At 44.7% G+C, this 27170-nt stretch overlaps 1 protein-coding gene across 3 annotated transcripts in view; it reads left to right on the forward strand.

Annotated features, from left to right (window-relative positions):
• Window positions 1–27170, forward strand: part of PLCB1 (phospholipase C beta 1) — a 2298721-nt gene that overhangs the window by 1585461 nt on the left and 686090 nt on the right. For all 3 annotated transcript variants that reach the window (XM_086927697.1, XM_086927698.1, XM_086927696.1), the window contains exons 16-18: window positions 19626–19722; window positions 20330–20414; window positions 24277–24401. In XM_086927697.1, the coding sequence (XP_086783823.1) occupies window positions 19626–19722; window positions 20330–20414; window positions 24277–24401 (307 nt within the window). The remainder of the gene's footprint in view (window positions 1–19625; window positions 19723–20329; window positions 20415–24276; window positions 24402–27170) is intronic.

Raw genomic sequence — 27170 nt, forward strand, 5'->3', positions numbered from 1 at the left:
TGTGGTTACCCCCTTTGGGATAAAAGCCGTCACATACGCTGACGACACCCAAATGATTGTATCATTCTCACTGGAAGAGGATAAACTCAAAAACCTCCATGACTGTTTAGAAGGAATTCACGCTTGGATGTCCAACTCAAGGCTCAAGCTCAATGGCTCGAAAACTGAGCTCATGCTGCTGGGATATAAAATGTCATCCCTCCCCACTGCTATGTGGCCAGCATGCCTAGGACCCCTCCCAAAACCCAAGACTGAACTCAAAAGTCTGGGGTTTTGGCTTGAACAGGACCTCTCTTTGAAAACGCAAGCAGAAAAAACAGCCGGTACGTGTGTGGGTTTACTCCGTTCTACCAGAAAGATTCTCCCATTACTCCCTGCACCCTCACAAAAAATGCTCATCCAAGGTTTAATCTTATCAAGATTAGACTATTGCAACGCGCTCTTCTTGGCTGCCCCAGAATCTACGATCAATGTTCTTCAAAGAACACAAAATGCCGCTGCAAGGATCCTCACAGGGACCTCCCGCAGAGCATCAGCCAAACCCGCCCTAAAGGCACTACATTGGTTGCCGATCCGCGAAAGGGTCAAATTTAAGGCCCTATGTACCACTCACAGAGCCATGCAAAATCAAGGGCCCCCAATGCTGAAGACCATGATCTTCACATATATACCCAACAGGCCCCTACGCTCAGCCCAGGGTAATCTGGCTACAGTCCACAGAACCAAAAAAGCTCGAACTGGAGGACGGCGCTTCTTTGTAACAGCCGCAACCATCTGGAACGCTCTGCCAATTCAACTTCGCTCCAAGCCCAACCATATGAAATTCCGGAAGCTACTCAAGACCCACCTTTTCCCGCAATAACCCTCCTCCTTACTCCTCTGCTTCCAACCCCAGATGTTACTGCAATCTCAGCGCTGGGACGCTCACGGGCAGCCATGCGCTATAGAAATCCCAAATTCATTCATTCATTCATTCATTCATTCATTCATTCATTCATTCATTCACCAGGTATAAATATTGGATGTCAGACACCAACTCTTCAGTACAGTTCTTGACCTGTGGAGACTCTGCCAGATAAAAAGACTGTGGTGCTGCTGAAAGGACTGCCACTCTGGCGGAAGGCTGCCTTGCTGAACTGCACCTTGCTGGACTAATGCCCTGCTGCTGTTTTGCTTCAGTCAGAGTGGTCTGAACCTGCCCGTGCGACTGTCTGTTGCTTTCTCCCAGTATCGCACGACTAGATTACTGTGAATGGGGCTTTGGGCATTTTAGTATTATTTTGCATATGTCCAGTACAACTGACTGGATTTTTGTCATTTAGGGCTTCATTTATTCAATACATTTTGCTCTATTTTTCTAAATTGGTGTGGGATTTTTCATGTGTGGTATTTTCAGGTTATGGCCGTTTGAAGTGCTGCATAAATACATTACACATTGAGGCTGACTGCTCTGTGCCAAGCTACAGCCGGGTTGAGCACAGGTTAATTTGGTGTTTGCTTAAGATTTCACCCTGACAGAATTTGTGGTTGCTGCTTGAGAAGGGTTTCACCCCGCTCAAGCAGTAACCCACTGTCTTACAACCTCGTATCACACCCAGCAGCCCAGCAGAACTGTTGCTGCATGACTCATCGTTCATACCGGATCTTGCAGTGCTCCACAACCTGGATTTAAGTTACATTGTACGGAAGTCCTACCTTGGTCCTTTTATCTTGCCCGCTTTCTTGCATTTTGCCTTTTTCTGGTTCTTTTGTAGACCGCTGAGTTTTTCTTGTCACAGTTTCTAGGAATGGGAGTGGTCTTGATCATTTCAGCATCTGATGATTGTGATCAAGCTGTGTCACAGGTTTAGCTCGGTCACTAGCTTGCTCGAAATGTGCCTACAAGGTAATGTCTCTGTACAGATTCGATCTCTGGTGCAGGTCTCAGCGCCGTCTTGTCAGGCAGCCCAAAATATTGTTTCTTGTGTCTTCAGGGGGATGTAAAAGGTGATTGGTGTCTATAAATCAGTTCTTGTTGCTTCTAAAAGACCCTTATCTATAGCGCTACTCTGTGAAGGTTTGCAGTGGTTTCAGTTTTCGATTCCTACTGTCCCATGTTTTCACACTGTGGCTTAATTGTGACCATGTCATGTTCTCATCAAGAACTAGCGCTCTTTCAGTATTGGCAGATAAGTAGAATGCCACTTTCTATGACATCCCATCCTTCATTTATCTAGTTCCCACAACCTAAATCAAAGGGTGTATGGCCATGTTTAAGATCTCTAATTGGGCAAGGAGGTATTAGATTATGTGGAAGTGAAAGATTTGTCACCTTTCCGACATGGTTGCCTTCAGGGGTCGTGTGCTATCCTCTTTCTAATATTGCCACTGCTGGTTTATGCAATTTCTGTCTGCCCTCGCTGCCTCACATTGCTTGTAGCTGTCCTCTAGGAGCTGCACACATTTGACTCACAGTCCTGGGCACCTCCCCCTCCACTTGTGAAGTCCATGTTTCAAGACCACAGTCTGCCTTCCAATTTGGTATGCTCTGCTCTCCACAACCACAACAACTTCTGTAGATGCCCCTAGCAAGTTCTTAGTATCTCCTCTCATCTGCCCACCCATAGGAGAACAGTTAGCTCCAGTGGGGGCCCAGTAGACATTCCAGTGGCCAGCTGCTGTGGATCTTCAAAAGGATGCTGCTATCTTCCCAGGTGCCTAGCTCCTCCTGCTTTGTGTTTTGTAACCAAGAGATTCACCATCCTTTCTCACCTTGCTATTCTGTTTCAAGTGCATCAATGTAAAATAGAGCATGTGTCCGAATGTGTGTGGATGAATGTATGTCCTAATTTGCATTGGGCAGATAATTGGTGTGGTACTGTGGAGTTCTGAAACTATATGGTAAAATATTCAATGAGAGTGGTAGAGATTATGGGTAGATTTACTGTTGGGTAGGTGACTTTAGGTAATAGCTTTGTAATATGTTTTGGGGAAAGTCAAACGTCTGTCTGTGGGATATGGAATACAATACAAAATATTGTGTCATATGAATATGAATTCCTTTACTTAAAATTAACCTCATTAAAATCAATAATTGAAAATCTACGCCAAATTGACATAATATTTCTTTTAGACTAAAGACTTGCTAACGATATTTTGGCATGCAACTGTGCACACAAATGAATTTTTAAATAAGAGGAGTGCTTTGGGGACCTTTTTGGAAAATCTCATGTGAGGACCGTTTTGTTTAAGTGTAATTGTTGCAAAGAATATAAAAAGCTCTGGTTTATCAATGCATGTTTCCCAAGTAATTTAGAAATTTGTAGGCTTGTTATGGCACCACTACCAATTACCTCATAGTCTCGGTCGACAGGGCAGTAGACATTCTCACTCAAAGTGTGTAAGCTTGGGGTGTCCCCAGACAATAGATAATTGCACTGATGTTGACTAAAATCAACTGTTCCGTCATGAGCATCGAAGGGGTTAAAGAGCAGGCCAATATGAAACCTTTTTTGGCATTTTCTAAGCCATACAAAGCCACACAAGGGGTAAATGAGGTAAATAGTAAATAGATAGTAACACAAGGCAGTGCAAAGTGCTGCCTTGTGTTATCTTACGTCAGGGAGGCAAAACATGGGTGGAGCATGTGCATTACCATGCATCCACATATGTGTTTTGTGGCATTTCCAGAATTATGAAGATTTGTAAACCTGGTAAAACGTCAAAATGCTATGCCTCCCTGAACCAGGCATAATGATGAGAAATAACTTTCATTCTATTAGTTATTACCTCTTTCTGCGTGTGCTACATTCTGCATCCCACATAGAAGGGGAAATGCTTTTTAAACCCTCCCCCGCAGAGCTAATTCCCCTGCTGTGCTTTGGGGAGGGGAGCGCGCCGTGGTGCTCATGACGAGCTCGACTCGGCATGCAGCACGGTGGCGCTGTGCTCATGACGAGCTGAGCTCATTACGACCACGGCCGTTCCAATGGAACGCCCAGCACAGCACAGCAAGGGAATTATCCCAGCGTGGGTACGGCGCAACGCTCATGACTAGCTCGGCTCGGCATGCAGCATTGTGGCGCTGTGATCATGACGAGCTGAGCTCATCACGACCACGCCCGGTCCAATGGAACGCCCAGCACAGCAAAGTAATTATCCCCGCGAGGGCGTGGCACAACGGTCATGACGAACTCAGCTCGTCATGAGCACAGCGCGACCGTGCCTCATTTCGAGCTGAGCTCGTAATGAGCACGGAACGGGTTAAAGATTGTTTTTGTACATGAAGGTATGCCTTCCTTCACAAAAACAATCCTCCCTTTAGCTAGGCAGCCCCAAGTGCGCCAGTGCATGGAGAGAGCTGAACAGTGCCATATCTTAGTAGAATTTGGCCCTTTTCTGCTCTCTCCCATTCACGCAACGCAGTGCAGCAACTAGCCTTTCTGTTCTACAGTGCGTGAATTGTACAGAAGTATCCCTCATGGTTTCTCGGCCTGCAGAGGCACCTCCAACACATTACACTGCATAGTTTTGAAACACGAAGGCAACGGTTAGATGGCCTTTTTCACTCCTTGTTACATAGAGTGAGAACATGTCTGAAAGCAATTTGGGACTGGTGGAATAGGAATGTATGTCATTACAATGCAGGAAAATACCATGCATGCCTTTCTCACCCATTTTTTACAACACATGTCTTTACCACGCATGTGCCTTATATTACAATGTTTATTAGCAATATATGTATATATGCTCAAAGTGTACACAAACGTGTGCTGAGGACATAAAAAAATCATTGCCATAAACATGGATAATTTTATCTTGATCATGATGGATTAGTCTATTATGCAACTATTTTCCTGACATGTTAATGTAATCTAAATACGTGAATGTAATGTTTTATAAGTGTTTTTCAGAATCGGGGAACCAGGGTATAAATAGTTAGGCAGACTTTTCAGGCTTCACTCTTCATAGTGTAAAAAACAAAGCAGGACCTCTTGCCCTGGGTCACCAGTCTGGATTGTATCAGTGTTGCCAGGGATTTAAAATGTCCACACTTAGATATTACCATATACTGGAACAACACACTTCACTGCATTCACCCCCTCACTCTTATGACACCTGTCTTTGTCTTACATAGTGGAACAGAAATCCTACTCACATTTCACGTTGTGCTTTCTCACTTTGCTGACACCAATCAATCAATCAAAGTCTTAATTCGATTTTATTTAAAATCATAAAAGTAAAGTTGCAAAACAAATGCATCATACATATATGGCCGAGATACCCGCCACCCCCTCTCAACACAATCCCCAAGAATTGGGAAACCGGAAACAGTTCTTGAACTTTTGGAAGGCGGGAAGGGAGTCACCCTTCCCGGCCGTATTTATTAAAATATGAAACAAAAGAAAACATTAAAATAACAGTTTCATATAATGTACAATTTCATTTCCACATTACGATGTTGGCTAACCTTAACAGATCTCTAATACAAAGGTTCTCCTAGCCGAACTAACATCCTACAAAACATTTGACTTGAAATTGTACATCCTAACGTTAAGGGCCAACGGCAAGGTCGTAACCGGTGTCAGATCCCTAAACCAGAAATACCCCCCTCACTAGTGAGAGGGGCGACCGCACAGAGGCGTACCTCAAGTGCATTTACCAATTTCCCTTTGTACTTGACGGGGGCCCAAATAAACTCGACGCCATTTAACGGTCGTTCGAGGACTCGTGTGAGGTGTCTAAAAGGTAGCGTAAACCCCCTCCCGCACCCCACACAACTTACCCATCTGCCGTCGCAGATGTCCTGGCCCCGGGAAATTCCCCAGGAGGGGCCGTAGCCCCTCCTATCCAGGAAGGGGCCTTGACCACCTTTCCTTTCCTTCCGGCGGCCTCTCCTTAGACAGGACCGCCTCCCCATTGAGGGGCCAATTGGCCACCTCCCCCGCGCGCTCCCATCCGTAATGGGTGACGCCCCCTCATAGGGATCTTCCAATTACTGCTCACCGATCATGACCTTACCGCCCGACCAAAATAAATACGACAGTGTTACCTAAGTTACTAAGATCTCTAAAGCAAAACAGCATTTATTATCAAGCGTAAATACTGATCAATCCTTGTTCAAAATTTCTTTATTAGCAAAACATACTGAAAATAATCAATCTTTATTGCATCGCTAAGAACTATCACGACAATCATCACAACCTGTAAGAAAGCAGAGAAAACCAAAGATACTATATCAACTGTATTTACAACGAATCGCTGTCCTCAGGGGCTGGTGGGTGGGTCAAAATTGCTCTTCGTTCCGTCTCGAGCTCACGTGCAGCGGGGAGGTGCAGCTTCAGAGCACAGGAACAAGAGGATGCTTTGTTGGCTTCCGCTCCTTTTATCCGTCTTCAGGGTGGGCGTGAACCTGCCCCCGCCTGCCTCCAAGGGCGTGGCCGGCCGTGTTGGTGTCTAGGCCAGCCCACTCTAGGGCGGGAAAAAGGCGCGCCCCGGCTACGCCGCTTCGGGCATACCAGCCGAGACTCGCCTCCCGCCCAAGATGGCTTCCCGGGGGGATCGTGGTACTCGACCATACGTTCGGGGGGACCGATTGGTCGCCCCTTTCCATATGGCCGAGATACCCGCCACCCCCTCTCAACACAATCCCCAAGAATTGGGAAACCGGAAACAGTTCTTGAACTTTTGGAAGGCGGGAAGGGAGTCACCCTTCCCGGCCGTATTTATTAAAATATGAAACAAAAGAAAACATTAAAATAACAGTTTCATATAATGTACAATTTCATTTCCACATTACGATGTTGGCTAACCTTAACAGATCTCTAATACAAAGGTTCTCCTAGCCGAACTAACATCCTACAAAACATTTGACTTGAAATTGTACATCCTAACGTTAAGGGCCAACGGCAAGGTCGTAACCGGTGTCAGATCCCTAAACCAGAAATACCCCCCTCACTTGTGAGAGGGGCGACCGCACAGAGGCGTACCTCAAGTGCATTTACCAATTTCCCTTTGTACTTGACGGGGGCCCAAATAAACTCGACGCCATTTAACGGTCGTTCGAGGACTCGTGTGAGGTGTCTAAAAGGTAGCGTAAACCCCCTCCCGCACCCCACACAACTTACCCATCTGCCGTCGCAGATGTCCTGGCCCCGGGAAATTCCCCAGGAGGGGCCGTAGCCCCTCCTATCCAGGAAGGGGCCTTGACCACCTTTCCTTTCCTTCCGGCGGCCTCTCCTTAGACAGGACCGCCTCCCCATTGAGGGGCCAATTGGCCACCTCCCCCGCGCGCTCCCATCCGTAATGGGTGACGCCCCCTCATAGGGATCCTCCAATTACTGCTCACCGATCATGACCTTACCGCCACAGGCCGGATAGTTGACCGGCTATCCGGACCCCCCACAAAACACTCCTACCTAAAGGTCATGCTGTAAACTCCTTAACCATGCTATGAAGTCTCCTATGAGTAATTCGTTCCCCACCCGGGACAAATGAACACCGTCCCCCAAATACATACTGTCCCCTTTAATACAACCATGCGAAACAGAATGCAGTGTACTTGAACGAAACAATCTACTCATTTTATTATTAATTTTCCTTACTGAATGATTCAGCGCAGGAACAGAAATAGCCCCCCGCCACACTTTCCGTGGGATCATATGGGACCATGCAATTGTGCACCCTGGAACTCTTCTCGCCAACCAACTTACCGTGGAAAGCATCGCCTCAAGAAGAAGTCGTCTACCAGTGGTCACCAAATCATTGCCCCCGAGATGTACTATGATTACAGACGGCGGTGACCTTGTCCGCCCTAACAAACCCTCGAAAAATGCTTGAAACTGGTCAATACAGAGCCCGCCCTTTCCGTAGAAGGACACACTGTACCCGTATTCCCCAGCCACGTGAATCATGTCACCTGCTTTGAATACGTCCGAGGCACGCCTCACGTATGAGTGGCCCACGACCCACACCTCCTTTTTCACAGCTGGTAATGTCTGACCGCTGGCCCCCCGGTGTCGGGTCGACTGGACAGTCCGCCCCGCCTTGTAGGCTTGCGCAACTGAAAACCAAACAAAAACAAGAAGCGTGAGTACATCGTGACAGCTTCACAACATGTGCAACCGTACATACCTCTTATAACAGTTCGAGGACCAACGCCCCACACGTTTTATTTGATCAACATTCAGACCCCTGGCTCTAGCTTCCGTAGCAGCCCCTATCCGAAAGGAATGGGTCCCAAAATCGCCAGGGTTCAAGCCCGCGGCAGAAACCGACATCGCAAGCACCCGCTGAAACTGAAACCTCGTCAGTGGGGTGGCGTCAGCGTGTCTTAACAAGGTCCCCCCCCATGCTGCCACCCTCTGCGCTAAATATGCTTCTACGCACCCAACAGGGCACATGGCAGACCCGGGGATCCTCTGGATGATTACACAGTCCCCGATTGCATCCTGATCGGATTTGGACTTTACAAACGAGACCGTCATCGTCTCCTCGCTGACCTGAATGTGTTCCCGGCACAGTCCCCCCATCGTATCCTGCTTGTTCTTTGCCACTAATTCGCTTACCCGCATAGCCCCATGGAATGCTAATGCCAATGCGGCTCGGAACAACACTGCTTCGTACTGGGATGAACATGTTACCGGTAGCACGGATAATAACAGGGCCAACCTATCCAAACCTATCGGGTGCCTATCGTCTACTCTGCGACCCTCAAGGCGTTGCCACCCACGTAGCGCTTTCCGCACAACGAAAGACGCTGTCGGGTCCTGGATCCCATGAGCCCTTGCCATGAAGGAAATGGCGGCCCGATGCCTCTGGGCCGTAGCCACTGACTTGCCTGCGTGACGTAAAGAGAGCAGGAATCTTACTACAGACTCTTCCAGACCCCAAAGCCCCCTCCCGGCAGTACCCAAAAAGGCCCAATAGGAACGGAACGCCCCTTCATATGCCTTCCTCGTCCTGGGTGCTAAACTCTCTCCCACGAGGTCTTGTAGTTCGGGGCACCGAGAGACCAGAGAGCTTCGGGAAAGGGTGCCGCCACCGGGTCCGCTGTGGGCAGAAAACCCCAGAAGGCCTGCATACGGAAACGAGAGAGCGCATCAGCCGCTTGGTTCATCACCCCCGGCACGTGCCGCGCCCTAAATAGTATATTTAGTTGCATGCACAACAACACAATTTCCTTGAGTAGTCTCAGAATCAATTTGCAACGTGCTGCCTGACTATTGATACACTCAACCACGGTCATGTTATCAGACCAGAAAACCACAGAGTGACCCCTAAACCCTTCTGGCCATGTTTTCAAGGCCACCAGAATAGGGAACAGTTCGAGAAAAGCAATGTTACTCGTCAACCCGCACTCATGCCACCATGACGGCCATTTTTGAGCCGACCATTGTGTACCCAATATGGCGCCAAAACCCACACTCCCCGCCGAGTCTGTCCATAGCCCCAGCTCCTCGGAAGACACTGCTGGTTTATTCCAGACAATTCGACCATTGAAATCCGCCAGGAATGCAATCCAAATGCGCATGTCCTGGCGAACCTCCGCCGAGAGTCTCGTACGATGATGTCCTTCCTTCAAACCGACCATGGACTGTGCAATCGAGCGGGAAAAGGGGCGTGCCATCGGCATTACTCTTAGGGCAAAATTCAACCGACCTACCACCTGTTGCAATTGATGTAAGTTCACTTTCGTTGCACGAATACATGTCTCAAGGGATAACCTGAATTTTAACACCTTTTCCTTAGGTAAACGAAAACAACCTTCCACTGAGTCGAGCTCGATCCCCAGAAACTCGATTAAGGTCGAGGGACCAACCGTCTTACCTGGCGCCAATGGCACACCAAATTGATTCATTAGGACACAAAATTCATGTAAAGCCTGTCCACACTCAGAATCCCCGGCTGCCCCCAGAAACAGAAAGTCATCGAGATAGTGCATAACATGTTGAAAACCTGTCTTCCTCGTGAATACCCACTGCAGAAAACAACTGAATTTCTCGAAGTAGGCACATGAAATCGAGCATCCCATTGGCATACATTTATCCATGTAATAACGACCCTGAAACTGAAAACCAAGGAGACGCTGATCGTCTGGGTGTACCGGGAGCAACCGGAACGCTGACTCGATGTCCGATTTGGCCATCAGCGTCCCGGGCCCCAGGCGATTCAACATGGCAACGGCCTCATCGAAAGATGCGTACCGCACCGAACATACTTCCGGATCTATCGCGTCATTCACGGAAAGACCATGTGGGGCTGACAAATTGTGTATCAGCCGAAACTCACCCGGGTCCTTCTTGGGAACCACCCCTAGAGGAGAACACACAAAATTAGCAACTGGTGGCAAATCGAATGGACCGGCGACACGACCTCGAGTCACCTCTTTCCTAATCTTTACCTGCACCACCGCCGTGTGCTGTAAGACCGACATTTGATTCTTACAGTCCGGTACCCCCTGAAAATCCCCCACTGGGATGCGGAAACCATATGAAAACCCGTTCCGCAACACCCCAGCGGAAGCATAATCTGGGTATTCGCTGAGCCAAGGAATCATTGCCATGGTATAAATCGGGGTCGGTAAAGGCGCCCCTCGGACTATATTAGACCTGTTTGGCGCCTCCTTTACCACCGTTATCACCCGTTTTGGCTCTGCACATGGACTCAGGATGGGATGGCTGCCCGCATCCCCCACACTCGTGTCTGAATTTGCATGACCCCTGGGGCCTGGTACATTTGCCCCTGTTAAAATTCCAACAGATCCCCCTTTTACCTGTGTTGCCACTCGGCTTCGTGTGGAACTCGTTACCTGTACCCGTCCGAAAGGGGGTCCCAGAGTTTTGGCGGGAGGATTCCCCCCCGTTACTCCCTACTAATGGCACCTTCAACATCCCCGTACTCTCCATTTTTTGCCAAGACACAGAGTCGTAACAATCCCAGGACAAAAACGGGTTGTGTTCTTTAGCTTTTCTAAAGAGATTATCATAGCAGAACCACTGATTGCCCCCATATGCCACAGAATACTCCATAATCCGTGACTGATAAATGGGTAACTCGGTCAACAACTCAGGTCTGCGCTCCCCCATGATGGAAGTAAAAATTCCCCACGCTCTGCCCCAAGTACCAATGGTCTCATCGACCTTAAAGGCGGCCATTTTAGCGCGCCAAACACTCGGATGCATGAGCTCCTTTTGACTCTTTACATGCTCGATCTCGTAATGGTCGGTAAGTAATGAAAACATGTTTACATATTTGTCCGCCCAAATCAACTCCTTGACTTCTAGTGGGACGTGCTGGGCAATCTTCTCCTTTCGAGAAGGTGCAGAGTCCCCCCCCCCCCCAATCGGCAATGGCCGCTTACCTGAAGTAGACCCCACGCTTGTCGCCGAACTTGGGCCTGCTGTACTTCCGACCGCTGGGACCTGCGGGGGAACAGAAGATGGCGTCTTCGCAGCCTCCCTAGATTCCCGCAGTTGCCTCATCACTGCCCGGGCGTCGTCAGCCGTGGCGCCCTCGCTATCGTTTCCCAACCACGCTGCCAATTGCGCCGCTAACTCGGGGGGCATATCCTCCCTGTTCGCAGGGGTGACCACCACAGGGATTGGGTTCCCCTCCTTTGGCGCCGGGGTTGGCTCCTCTCGTGGCGCTTCGGGAACCGGGGTCTCCCCCCCAAGTGCTCCCCTCCTGGGCCTCTTGCTCTTTCCACCGGGAATTGTTCCCTGTAAAGGCCGTTTCGGTCCTCCCTCCCCGTCCTTAGCCTCAACCTTTCTCTTCAGATCGGCTATCTCCTTCATGAGCATGCGGAGCATCTCCTCGGTACCGACCCGCTTTCCGACCTTCTTGGGCATTTTTAGACGGGATATCTGTAAGACAAAAAAGAGGGATTACAACGCTCAAAATTGCTCTTCGTTCCGTCTCGAGCTCACGTGCAGCGGGGAGGTGCAGCTTCAGAGCACAGGAACAAGAGGATGCTTTGTTGGCTTCCGCTCCTTTTATCCGTCTTCAGGGTGGGCGTGAACCTGCCCCCGCCTGCCTCCAAGGGCGTGGCCGGCCGTGTTGGTGTCTAGGCCAGCCCACTCTAGGGTGGGAAAAAGGCGCGCCCCAGCTACGCCGCTTCGGGCATACCAGCCGAGACTCGCCTCCCGCCCAAGATGGCTTCCCGGGGGGATCGTGGTACTCGACCATACGTTCGGGGGGACCGATTGGTCGCCCCTTTCCAAGACTGCAGAAGAGCGTTTCTACATGAAAGAAAGTTGATACAGAATAAGCCGTGAAGACGACCTACTGGACAGGTCTTCAAGTGCCAAGGAGAACAACAGCAAAATATAATAATGCAACATGTCCCGCCAGTTACAGAACACATCCGTTAACAAAAACCTCTATTTGTCCACTATGTTACAAGATATAGTAATGCGCCTTTTATAGAAGGGCGAGTATAGATCCCTGTGCCATTATAGAAGTAGCTGGCTATTGATATGTAAGAAAGCATGTCCAAAGAACAAGAATGAAAAGTGCTAATGTTGCTTTACCCTTACTTAAGATGTTCACATTATCCAATCAACCAACAACTATAAAAACGAAATGCACTAAATCACGAAAAAGTGTAATAAATCAATCTTTAAAATCCACTGTCATATAAGATCAGAAGACTTTAAAATGAGGTCGTGGCACACGGACAAAGAAAGCACAATTTTATGGGGCAAGTGCAGAGGGCGAGCCTGTTGTATGAAGAGTGCAATCGAATAGCATGACCCCAGGGTTGGCAGCTTTTACAAGAACTCCCCGGCAGCCCTGCACTGCCTTAAGTTGGCCTGCTTCCGAAGTGGTAAAATGAACACAGACCTTAGCAAAGAGCAATGTTTGCAGAAAAGAATTAAGTGCAGGGTGCTCTCGGCAGATCGTCCATCGCAAGGACAGACAGGCAGGTTAGTAACAAACATTCCTTGCCTGGGGTATGCAAAAAGAAAGTGGATATTGTTTAGGAGGAGTCTTAGTAGCTGGAAACTGTTGTGTAGATTATTAACCCATAAGAGTTAAGACTCAATGCCAGGACAAGTGTTGATTTGGGCAGCAACTGTGGACAGTTCTCAGTTTATTAACATCCTTTCTTCTGCACATTTGGCTAATAAGAGTTTAGTGAGGGTCTGTAGAAGCTAGCTCAGAACGTGCTAGGATTGTAGAACAAATCATCTAGGTCCAGCGCATTGCAGATCTTGGATATGTGTGTGATTCAAACAGTCAGCCATGATCATTGATTGAATATGTTTTCCCCTTGGTCCATATTCTCAACCATAACAAAAGCAGCTGCAGCTTCACAACATTGCTTATATATCCTAGCCCAATTTCCATGTGGCTTACATAGATGGTAGAGGACTTGGGCACTGCGAGCAGCCTTTTTTCATAAACCCATTTTCTTCCTTCCGGTCGCAGATGAACCAGGCACCCGCCCCATATGTTGGGTGGAACTTATCCTTGTAGATTTCTAGCCGCTCTTTAATTGGCTGGCTGCTTAGTCTAGTCACAAAGCCTAAGACCGCTTCAATGCTCCTGGCTAGGGCAGCTGCCCAGCCAGCTTTCAGTGAGCCCCACCTCAGCCTATCATCAACTAGTATTCCCAGATAAGGGTAAGAAAGGACCTTGTTCTGGCTTCCTTGTCTCAGTAACAAAAGACCATGATGTTGTTTTTTGACTGGTTTACCAGCAGGTCTAGGCTAGTCATGAAGGCACAGAATTGATCTAGTGATCGCTGAAAACCGATTGCAGCCCTGGCCAGCAAAACAATATAATCGCCATAGACCAGGGCCTGTACATTGCATTTGCTGACCATTTGGCAATCAGTTTTATAGTTTGATAACTATCACGCTAAACCATTGCCATAAAGGAAAAAGAGAAAGGGAGCCAATATGTACCCCTGGCGCACGCCATGTTCAAGTCGAAAACATTCTGTAGTTTCCCTGGCTAGGTGGTATCTCATGCTTGCAGTTACCTCTAAGTGGACCTCCCTGAAAAAGTGTATAAAATGGGGGCAACCCTCTCTCAGCCATAATTGCCCAGAACTTTGACCTATTGACTGAGTCTAAGGCCAAGCTCAGATCCATATAGGCTGCATAGGATGACACCAATCATATTTGCACCTGTCCCTTTACCGTGCCTCTTTAACCGGCCTAATTAAACATTCTATCTTTTTTCCATGTGCCCAAAAAGGACAACTGGCCAGGGCTCAATGCCAAACAGATGTTGACAATTGATGTGATCAACAGGCCTATGTAAACTGGAAATTGGCCCAGCTGCTGCATCTCCATGCATTCTTCTTAGTCTACAATCCTGTGAATGCTCCTATGTTGTGATGCCAAATAGATATTCATAGCCAATTTAAACCACTGAGCCCCTCTAGCATGCATATTTGTCTGTCTAATGCAACACTACCAAATCTACGAAGGACTTGATTAAGAGTATAGCTACTATTTATCACACCTAATAAATAACTATACTATGGGGTATGTTATATTTCTGGAGCAATAAATAGCACCTATTACAGGTTTCTGGAGAATAAAGTGCGGATTATGGTGTTTAACGCACCAAAATCTACATGGTACTATAAATACCATATACATTTCTCTTGTTAAATTGCAACAGGTTTAACCTGCTGAAATTTACAAAGGTTGAGGTATTTTACACATCCGATAATTTTGGGGTACATTAAATACCTTCCAACTCATAATTCTGACCCGTGCGTAACCAGGGGTTTACACAATATTCGTAATACAACCAACACATTCTTAAGCAGGCCCTCCCAGCCTTATTTAGAAGTGGGCAGTATTGGTACAGCTGGCAAACATCTACAACAATATTTACAATTTGGGGAGAGAATGTGGCCTAACGGCTAGGGTGGTGGACCTTGGAGCTGGGAAACTGGGTTTGAGTCTCGGCAAGGACGCTCAACATTCTGTGATTCTGGGCAAATCACGTAATCTCCCCCTGCCTAAAAAACATGAATGTGTCTGTCTGTAAGGTAACTGGTGCTCATGTAAAGCGCTCTGATACCTTCAGGTCTAGTTTGCGCTATATAAAACACCACCCAAAAAAAAGAAAAAAAACAACAATCATGTCCCTCCCTTTACACATCCCTGGCTCAGTTAAAGGTCAAAGTTGGTGGTTTTAGTGATGGTGGCAAACCAACAACAAGAAAAAGGGGAACCTCTAATGTGACCTATATTTCTTTATACATGAACATTAAAGTTTCTTCAAAATTACATACTGGATGCTACAAGAAACATAAATTAATTCACTTAGACTCAGTATTTCTTTTTTATTTCTTTCATTTATTTGCTGTCGTTATCATAGCACTTTAGTTTTTTCTTATTTTTTGGTGATTATTTTATCAAAATTTGCAATACAATGACATGGTAACATATGTGCAAAACATTTTAAAATGCAAGATTAAATCATATCTTGACAGAAACCCCTAAACATTACATATAAAGTTACTCTTACTCATACCAGCATTCATACATAGACAATCTTTCATACTACTTGTCCTGGCATTGCTAACACTACAAACAACAATGGAAACAGTGAAAAACAAATAATATGTCCTCTAGTAGACTCCTCAAGATGTTGCTAAGACCAATATTCTTTAAGTCTTTCTTTTTATTATGAGGGTTAATAGTCTTTAGTGATCCTTTCCTTTTTTTTGCTCCAGGGTTTGAATACATTTTTGTGTGAGGGTCTCTGGTGCGTACGGCCTACGTACGTTTCGGTGATGTCATTACTTTGCTTCACTTTCTTCAGGGCCAACAAGAGACTGGACAACAGACAGGTGCATACATACTATTAAAACCAGGGGGTTCTCATTATCTGTGTCTTTGGTGACACTTTCTAGACACCGATGTCACTGCCACTGGTCAGTGGCAGTGACATCGGTCGGAGGCGCCCCCCTGTAGACGAACAAATCGCTATTCACAGGTCTACCAGTTAATACTAAGCGATCAGTTGGAGCCACAGAAAGCGCTACAGCCAAATACTTAAAACACAAATCTCATATCTTGGACCAACAGTTCCTAGGATTGAATATTTGTTCATTGAATCAGAATACAAGTGCCCAGCTGCCCCATCTCTCCAAAAATGTCTAGAAAGTCTCACCAAAGACACAGATAATGAGAACCCCCTGGTTTCAATAGTATGTATGCACCTGTCTGTTGTCCAATTTCTTGTTGGCCCTGAAGAAGGTGAAGCAAAGTAATGGCATCACCGAAACGTACGTAGGCCGTACGCACCAGAGACCCTCACACAAAAATTAATTCAAACCCTGGAGGAAAAAAAAGGAAAGGATCACTAAAGACTATTAACCCTCATAATAAAAAAAAAGACTTAAAGACTATTGGTCTTAGCAACATCTTGAGGAGTCTACTAGAGGACATAATATTTGTTTTTCACTTTTTCCATTGTTGTTTGTAGTGTTAGCAATGCCAGGACAAGTAGTATGAAAGATTGTCTATGTATGAATGCTGGTATAAGTGAGAGTAACTTTATATGTAATGTTTAGGGGTTTCTGTCAAGATATGATTTAATCTTGCATTTTAAAATGTTTTGCACATATGTTACCATGTCACGGTATTGAAAATTTTGATAAATTAATCACCAAAAAATGAGAAAAAACTAAAGTGTTATGATAACGACAGAAAATAAATGAAAGAAATAAAAAAGAAATACTCAGTCTAAGTGAATTAATTTATGTTTCTTGTAGCATCCAGTATGTAATTTTGAAGAAACTTTAATGTTCATGTATAAAGAAATATAGGTCACATTAGAGGTTCCCCTTTTTCTTGTTGTTGGTTTGCCACTCCCTCCTCTAGACCTGAAATAATACTCGGGAGTACCCTATTCACCCATGCCTTTAGTGATGGTGGCTCCATAAGATGCTCTGCTATGAGCAAAAGCTTTTCAGCAGGTCAACTACCAACACACATTCTGACAGAAGGAAGGTCTTATGACTCATTGTCTTCATGTATTTTTCTTGTCTAGACAAGAAAAACTTTCAAATGTCCAGCGCAAACTTGGAGAAAGTATCCAATGAATGTCATGAATTTGTTTCCCCTAAAGTAATCACTTACTTTGAAGGTCTGTCTTTAGAGTATGAACAAATACCCGCTTGTCTGTTGTGCCACATTGTCATGGTAGACTCCCTGTGACTGTATTTGTAGTAACTGAAACATCTCCCACTATAGAGGTGGCATTTACTTCAGTGAAATAAGGCTGTCAACAGCAGTACCCAGAGAACACAACAGGAGTGTGGACCCATTTTCTGCACCCCGTTGGCACTGTAGTCTTTCAGAAAAGGCAGCACATCCCTGTGCAGCATCTGCTGTAATACTGATAGTGCTTGCACACATGTAACGCTAGCTCCATCTTGAAAGGGTTTTCCTCATTTGCATGGAGGCGTGGCCTCAAGCAAATGAGTAAATCACTTTGACTCTGCGTCCACAAATCGGTGGTGCACTGTTAGTGCACCCCATGAAGGCAGCCATCTAGAGGGTGCAAAGAGGGTCCCCTGTGCCCCCCCCATCGCCCATCTGCAGGAGGGTGCAGTCACTCACTGCAGATACCTACAGGAGGATCACTGTTCCTTTGTTGAAGTGAAGACACGTGACGCATGCCGCCTGCCACCTGCACTGTGAAATACGGAGCGGCTTGCAAAAGGCGTTAGCGCTGCTACCTCAACTGTTTGGTAAAAAAGCTAAAATATTCCAGACAATGTCTTTATTTTATAGCTCTTCCATTAGTAGTGTATAATCATTGCTAATTGTACAAAATAATAATACTACAATGATATTTAACATAGTAAAATGTGTATTTTAGGGATAATTTCTTTTTATATAATGATTGCTATCACAGTCCTGTTAGTTTTCAGAGCTGACCATAGGAGATCTTACATACGACCAACTCAACAGTACACACTTTGAAAATCTAAGCAGTGCCAGGATTCAGTCCTGTGAGTTTCATTCATATTTACACAAAATACAGACTGACTACTCACCCTAATGCTTCATCCTATGTGAGACTTGTACAAATGAACGCCTCGGATATTGATGATTTTCAATCGACATGTAAGCATCGGTGTCTCCTCAAAACTGGAAGACCTAGGAACTGTGAACTCACCACAGACATCTGTGGCTGATCATTCATTGGTCACCACACCTTCCACAGCAGTGTATTTATACTTTTCCCTTGTGGAAATCAGTGTTTGCTTGCCTCTCTCAAAATATGTAGAAAGCTGCATTTTTTATATATTATAAATGAAAAATGGAAAATATTCTGCTTTTTGATGGTACCCTGTAGGTATGGGGAATATAGAGGCAGAAGCCTCATAGTTTGAGCACCACTACTCAAGCAGAAGGAGACTGGATGTTTGAGAACTGCGTGAAGCTTAACTCCGTTAAAAAGGAGGTGGTTCTCTGTGGAAATGATCCCACCTTTTGGACTCCTAGCTGCTGGCCAGATGAGATGGGTCCTCTACCCATCCCTATCAAAAAGGTCAAGAACCTTGGAATCTTGATCGATGTTAAATTGAGTTTCAGGGAACAAATAAACCAGGTTGCCTCCACCACCTCGTACATCCTTAAATCGTGCAAAAAAATCATGCCCCTGCTGCCCAAGGACTCACAACAAACTGTAGTATCTGCCCTCATAATGTCTAGACTAGACTATTGTAACAGTCTCTACCTTTCCGTTCATAAAGGACCAATGAACAAACCACAGATGGTGCAAAATGCAGCCGCTAGGCTCTTAACAGCCACCCCAAAATAAGACAACTTCACTGGCTCACTGTCGGCAAACGCAATCAATTTAAGTCACTCTGCCTTGTGTTTAAAGCTCTACATGGCATAGGTCCTAACTTTCTTCAGCAACGCTTTACTTGGTATAAGCCCAATAGAGATTTAAGGTCAGCAGTCCAAAAGCTCACCAGCATCCCTCGAGTAAAAAAAGCAAACTTGGGTGGAAGGAGCTTCAGGATCAATGCTGCAAAATCGTGGAACGCACTACCACTGAACATTTGAAACATCCCTAACCTTCTGCCCTACAGAAAGGCACTGAAAACATGGCTTTTCCAATCTTACTGGTCTTCCCCTCGCCCAGCTCTTAGCAGGACTTCTCTTAGCGCCAGGACACCTTCCGGTATCAGTTTGCGGTTTACAAATACACATAACATTAACATTAACTACACTATCGCCTTCCCTGGCAACACAAGTCCAGGCATTCTGAGCTGTCAAAGAGAATAGACAGAGGGAGTTGCAGACAGTAGGGATGAAAAGGCGTAGCCAAAATGAAACATTCTGTAGGTTGTGCAATTTTGTTACTTGTTTACAGGACCATGTGATGGATCCCAGATCCTAGGTCGAGAGAATCTTTAAAAAGTCCACCCTTTTGAAAAAAAGCATCTGAAACCAAGCCCCCAACCCCCCACCAATATTAGAAACATCTGCATACACCACATTTATAGAAATCAACCAGAATGTAACTGTTGATTGTGGGATACTTCTTGCAGATGTGGAATTATTTTTAATGATTAATGCTGTGAAACCACTCTACTTGTCCAGGAATACTGACATGGATTCTTATGTATAGTGCTTTTCTCAATGTTTCAGGGAACAGCAGGAAACGAAGCTAGCGCCACTGAAGAAATGTCAAACTTGGTTAACTACATCCAGCCAGTGAAGTTTGAAACTTTTGAGATGTCTAAAAGTAAGTTGTGGTTCTAATAAAATCCCGTGTTTCATTCTGATGTAATATCTAGAGAAGAAAGGATGATCCAACAGCTACCTTCAACCTTTGACCACTATTAATGTTCAGTCGATATCAAAGTATGAAAGTGAACACATATTTTATCGAGCTTTTAATATAGTGCAGACCTCGTCCTAAGCAACAGCAGAACATTGGCTTTAAATGTTTTTCATGCACCAGGATATTCTCAAACATTAGATTCTATACTCAAAATGGTATTATGTACAGGCAAATGTAGGTGATGGCCAAGGGAGTAGATTTTCTACTTTTTCTTGCTGGACTCTGATCATTGGCATGTTATAAACATACCCCTTAAGTCTCTGCATTTAAAATATTCTACTTGCTCAGAATGTCTACATATCTGAAAATGCTCATGTAACCCAATCTGCTGTACGGTATTGAAGAAAAACACTCTCAGTTGATTCAATAAAAGAAGAGTACCATGTTGCTTGACCAAATATGATTTTTTTTTCAATTTATTTTGCTGTCCTTTTCCGATAATAACTCCTTAACATGTACACTGTACTGAGCTGCTTTATTTATGATAAATTTTCCTTTTGTTTTACAGAGCGTAACAAGAGTTTTGAAATGTCTTCCTTTGTGGAAACCAAGGGTCTTGAGCAACTAACAAAATCTCCAGTAGAATTTGTGGAGTATCCTTTATTTGAAGAATTGTGTAAACTCTAAATTCCCAGAAACCGGTCCCAGGATGCTTGTTTCCAGTTCAGGGAAGACCTGGCTTGGCAGTTCGAGCTGGACTGTTCCCATGAGGCACAGGGTCAAGACGTATTTGCATATAGCTGGGTCTGAACTGAGGTGGCAAAGTGAGATAAAGAACAATGATGAATTTAACCTAGATCTGTGACTGTGGGTGAGTGTCTGAAAAGTTTCAGCGCTCCGTCTATTATCTCCTTGTGTTTGCTAAACTCTAAATATACATATATACCCATTGTTAAAAAACCCTTACTACCTACCGCGTACCCTTAGTCATCCCTCAAGCCTTCAACTCCTTGCTACGCCTACTAATTCCTGTACCCTAAACAACCCTTATAACCCCTTTCTAGCCTCTTCCCTGAACCCTAAAAACCTAAACTCACTTACAACCCAATACACTTACCAATTCATGACCTTTTAAACTTCTTACATTCCCTACTGCTCCTTAATCCTTTTATTTGAAGTACTCAAAAACACTTTTTTTGAATGGTACTGCTCAGCAATAAGTGATACAAAATGCCATGCAGCGTAATTACCTGCATGGTAATGGCCACCCTCGAAATGTAATGTGTGGTATCACCTGCGTGGTAAACGGCACTTACCATTGCCTTTGCCATGCCACTCTGCCAAGACATAACATTGTCTGCTCTTCTAGGCGAAGTAATAAATACTGGGTAAACCCCCTGTAGAAAATAATACAATTTCTGTGCAGCTCCATTTTCAGGCATAGAGCATGATTAAGGAAAAAACGTTAACTATCTAGCAGGGGAGGTAATACTAGAATTATAGGAATTTGTACTTTTTCAGAATTTCTCTTTTTAATGCTTTGCGAATCCCATCCATTCATTTGTGCACTTACATGTTTTCATTTGTTGTCTCTGAGGAAAGCCTTTTCTCTGAGAAAAGTCAAAGACTAATACAAGAACCAGTTCATTTTTGTGGCTCAGACTGTTTGGACCTTGCGTGAATGTATTTATTTATTTATGAAACTTATAGAGCGCACAAATGCCCAAGGGCGCTTCGGCGCTGGTAACAGTAAACTAAGACTCTAGAACAGAGGTCTTCAAACTTTTGGATGCCGAGACCCCCCTGTCAACATTTACAGGCGTAAGGACCCCCTCCTGACAAAGATTTCTAAACCTCTAGGCAGGGCTACTGGAATTATGAGGCAGGTGAGGACCAAATTATGCGACAGGCTTGACTAAATTGTGTGAGTAGAAAATTGAAATAATGTTCTGTGATGCTGAGTATTTTGGGATAGCATTGCTTTATTATTTTGAAATTTTTTAAACACAGTAACACTGAGGAAAGATTTTACCCCATCAGTACCAGTTTATAACCAAAATACAGCAAGTAACATCAGAAAGATGTCTAGTCAACCTTTGTGAAGGGCCTCCCACTCCGCAGGAATACGCGCTGCCACATTAGAAGCTCACCTGGCCATGGCCGGGAGCAGCAAGGGTCCCTTCAAACCCTGGCGGTCTTGTGCAGAGTTAAGCAGTTTACCCATGCCCCTTTACTCTCACCCCTTCCTTCCTTCCATCCCTCCCTTCTCTCCTCTCCCTACCCCGGACCTCTCTCTCACATTGCAGGCAGATGGTTATTAGCCCCAGGACACCTTTTGGTAACAGTAGCGCACTACAAATGTAAATAATAATAGGCAGAAGCAGGGGATCCACTAGATCCAAACTTCAGGGGGGTTTAACACTCCCAGCCAGGGCTTGCCCTAGTACTGGTCGCACATGATGCAACAATTTTTCCACCTTCTCCATGAATTCCCTCACTACCACTCACCAACAATACACCTCATCTCTCTATAGCACCTATCTGACAAAATACTCATAGTTTACTCACACTCAGTTCTGTGATGTGAATGGTACATCTTCTGTGTACCAGGTACTTTAACCTTCTGCACTGTGTGGTTGACAAGAGTGCCCATGTGACTGCACGCAGAACAATGCAACAGTGTGAGAGTAGGGTAAAAGGAGTGACTACAGGTTGAGTGAGGTGACCATATGAATTTGGGTTCGGCTGTAAGTGCAGAGTGGGATGAATTAGTGCATGGTTAGTGATGGCCTTGTTTGAGTGAGCTACAGATTGAGCAGTGAGGGGGGGACAGGTGAGTGAAGTGTCACATGAGTGCAGGATGAGAAGTGTGCTCGTGTGACTGCGGGGTGAGGTACAGGGTGAACTATTCAAGCACATTTTTAGTGCAGAGTGATCACTGTGAGAGCATTGTGAGCGGGTGAATGTTGTGAGTGCATGGTTATCAGTGTGAGTGCAGGTTGAGCGGGTGAATGTTGTAAGTGCATGGTGATCAGTGTGAGTGCATTGTGATCAGTGTGAGTGCATTGTGATCAGTGTGAGTGCATTGTGATTGCTGTGAGTGCATGGCGATCGCTGTGAGTGCATGGCGATCAGTGTGAGTGCATTGTGATCGCTATGAGTGCATGGTGATCAGTGTGAGTGCATTGTGATCGCTGCGAGTGTAGGGTGAGTGTGAAAGTGAAGGCGAGAATGAGAAGCGAGTTGTCTGAAAGCAGGGTGCATTCCCAATAACTTGAAGTGTAGGGTTTCAGATATAAGTTAAACTATTGCTATAATGGCATTAATCAGGAATTGAGGAAATAAATAATGTGCTGATCCTGCAACAAACTTCCAGTCTAATGATTAGGGTTACCAGCTCATTATTTTGATGGCCCAGAAATAAGCAGTCACCTAAAGCTGCATTTTTAGCACTTATCTGTGAATACTTAGAACAGCAAATATAAATAGAAAGCACTTTTAATTGTGTCACTTTTAATTGTGTTCTAGGGCTGCCTCAATGATCCATGACTGAAAATTAAAGAGAACAAAGACAGAAAAGTCACATAACTAATTAATACATACTTTTTTTTTATTTATAAGTCTATTTAGTGTCAAAAGCAGGCATTTTGCTTTTGGCAACCCAACTTTATATTGTATTGTATTGTATTGTAGGTGTACTTATATAGCGCGGTCCTGTCGCCCCAAGGGCATCCTGGCGCTTGAGATCCGGTCAATTTCCTTTTCATTAAATGTATTCTCACACTACAGCAGTAAGTGTAAAAATACAAATGTAAGGAATAGGCAGAGTGGGGGCCCAGGGGGTACTGGAACCAAAAAACATTAAGCCTCTGTAACCAGTTTACAAAGGCATGTAAATATGCTAATGGTCTTTAAAGACCTGTGAAAAACTCGGGCGTGCCAGAGATAAGACTCCAGACACTGCCCAGCCGAGCCCCCAGCAGCTCGAGTTTCACTGCAGCAGCCCGGGATGAGACACAGGACGGGGGAAGCAGGGGGGGCTGAAGCCCTGGAGGCCAGGGGAGAAGTGTGACGGTGAATGCGCGACCCCCTTCACACCACTCCACGGCCCCCTTTGGGGTCGAGCCCCATAGTTTGAAGACCCCTGCTCTAGAAGGTGAGCAGCTGGGAGTTATTGATTAAATAACCATGTTTTGATTTTTCTACGAAAAATGATCAAGGATTGAGAGGATCGCACATCCAGGTCCAGTGTGAAGGCAGTTACATCAAGACTGTATCCTCTCTACCAATACCCTAATATTCAAATTTCCCAACCAACTTGATAACTACCTCTTCCAAAGTTATCTTCTAAAACGTGTTAATAATATTAATGAAGTACCAATTGAGAGATTGATATGCTGTGTGTTTATGAAATTATACACTGTATTTTCTATGTTTTTTGTTTATATGAAAATAGAACTGAAATCATAACCGTTTGCATGGAAAATTCCATATTTCTTAACCATAATTATTAAGATATAACAAAATGCAGCTTAGCCGGATCTACCCAAAGGGAACGCGAGTTGATTCTTCAAATTATATGCCGCAAGTTTTCTGGAATGCTGGTTGTCAGATGGTTGCACTTAACTTCCAAACAATAGGTAAGGTGACATTTTTAAATCACAACTTTTGGTTTATGTTTCCTTTTATATTGCTTGCATGGCAGATATGATCTAACACAGGTGCCATATCTCTGATCTGTCATTCTCTTACAGGGCTGTACTGGCCTTGTATCTCACAAGGCATTTCCCTGGTGGGTTGGGGCCATTGAAATGCGGGTTTTGTAAGTAGCAGGCACATCTCTCACTTTATTCCAGTGGACACAGTGGGGTTGACAACAAAGAGAGACAGAGAGAGGAGGGCAAGAAAGAGAATGGGGAGAAGATCAGTGAGAGAGGAACAGAAACTGGATTGATGGAAAGAGAGAATTACTAAACAATTGAGCAGGGCTGGTTTGAACCTTTTGCCAAGGTTGGCTCTGATTCCCAGCCTACCATGTTCTCTGAGGGTTGGTTCCTAGACTGTCTGTCTAGAGATACTATCAGCCTTTAGTCCAGTCTGCTGTGGAGACTCTTTTAACATTTGCACATTGCCATCCATCTTGCTTCTTTCTACACTAACCGCTTGAGGAGATGCTTATGAACTGCTCAGCTAACCTTTGCTCTGCTTTCAGTGGCCATCTTTCCATTCCCTCGTCTGCTGCCCATTCGCTTTCCAGATTTACTACTCTCCCCTCCATTGTTTGCCTTCTCTCTATTTACAGCAGTTACAATTCAGCAGAACTTTTACTGAATAGCTGCTGAAATCCGAACCCATCTTTTTCAGATTCACCTCCCTTTTCACTTGCTGAATTGAATTTCCAATCAGCATTTTTTGAAGGCCTATTTACAAAACATCTTTCTGAATATGAAAGCATTAATTGCTTGATTGTGGCGTAAAGTCCCTTAGGTCCAACTCCATCTTATTTAGGCCCGACTCTATCTTAATACATGGTGACCACTATCTTTCTTAACTTAGACAATGGAAGCTGCCATATTCCTTGATTTATGCAGAATCTTTGTCCTGTGTGCTTTTAAATGCAGATGTTGTCAAACCTTATCATTCTAGGAACTGTGATAGCATCAACTTTTTTTTATTACTGACATAGATATATCTAATGCAACATTTGCCTGAGTCAAATGTCTACTCCTCACCATGTGAAGGTCAAGCAAGAACACATACAGACAATAACAAAAATAATGTAGTCTAAATTGACAACCTTTTGCCTTATATGTTCATAAAGAAATGTCTGGGACTCATACCTTGATGCACATAATCTATATCATACATTCCTAAGATTATGTCAGAACATCCAATTTCTGATAAGATTGGGGATATAAGGACTGCCACTTGACCACTTGTCAGGAGAGGTCCTTTGCCCAGATTGTCACCAGAGATTCTGACAAAGACGATCTCACTTGCAGCCAGCACACTCACACATTGCAGATGATACATCTCACCTGAAAATTGAAGCTGAGAAAGCCAAGGCTAGACGAAAACCGACTGACTGCTACTGCAGTGGGTGTTTGCCCTTCGCCAGGAACACTGTCTTCATGCCCCCGTTGATAAAGACAGTCTTTACTCTCAACATGGTATGCAGTACATCTCTTCTGCCTAACTAGCATTAGATTACATATTGCTCTGCCTTTTATGCTTTCAAAGTATACCACTTAGAAGTAGGCATTAGGGTCTTAGCATCCAGCTGGAATTTTAATGACATTTTAAAAATGCGGAAATGTTCATATTAGTTTAGTTACTTAAAACGTGTCTTGTTGTGTTTTTAGAATATTCTGTGTAGTTGTTTTAGATGTACTGAGAAATAGATTGTTGCTGTAGTAATAAATGCTTTTAACTTAAAAGTGTTCATTCTTCTTAGTACAGTATGTGTGATACTGTGAATAATGAAATAAAGGTTTTTACTGTTTCCACAAGGTCCCTGATACATTTATGGAATTGCTACTAACCTAAAAGCAATACTTCTATGTCAATTACACATTGAACAGTGTTTTTCAGGCTTACAATAACTTCCCCTTCACATTCCTCACCTGTGCATTGAATTGAACCAAGTTCAGCATGACACATGGGGGTGGGAAAGCACACATTGTAGAGTTATGTCAAAATCGCAACTCACACTACAGTTGGCACCAAACGTGAGGTTCATATTTTACAGTTACACCTTGACTCATTTGCACCTATCACAGACATCTGAACCTTTATTATGTCATTAGAGAGATGTCTGTAGTAATTATTTTTACCTTCTATAGTTAATGAGGGAGCACCTATTTCTTTAGGTTTGTCAAGTTTGACTGATAAAAGGTTATTCTCTTTTCTGTGGGTTTTCTAATTCTTTGATTTCAATTGCAAATTGAATCCATTCATCATGGCACCACCTATTGTTATAGGGTCCAATTGCAGGGAAGCAGTTATTCAACACCTCAAAGCTCGAGGTATCCCTGATGAGAGGGGGGGCAGTTACATTTGTGATAGCTGCACAACTAGCATATGCATTTGAGGTGGGTGGAGTTTGAGCCTATTGACACTGCCTCAGGGCAGCTTCAATAATATACAGTGGTAGACCTGCCTAAGCATTATAGGGCTTACCAAGACTGGAAATCCCTTTAAGTAATCAAGAGCACCAAAACTGTTTTGCTGGTCAGTAGCCACACATGCACAGAAATATTGGGCCTCAGAGCATTGATGGGGCCTCGAGGCTAGACTTTGCTGTTTAAACTCCTGTTCATCGCCATGAAACTCCATCTGATATGGAGGTAGTAGGGGTATTACATTACACAGTTGCCTTATACGGGAGACTTGTGCAGTTTGTTTTTGCA

Source organism: Lissotriton vulgaris, chromosome 6 (genome assembly GCF_964263255.1).
Source record: "Lissotriton vulgaris chromosome 6, aLisVul1.2, whole genome shotgun sequence".
Taxonomy (NCBI): domain Eukaryota; kingdom Metazoa; phylum Chordata; class Amphibia; order Caudata; family Salamandridae; genus Lissotriton; species Lissotriton vulgaris.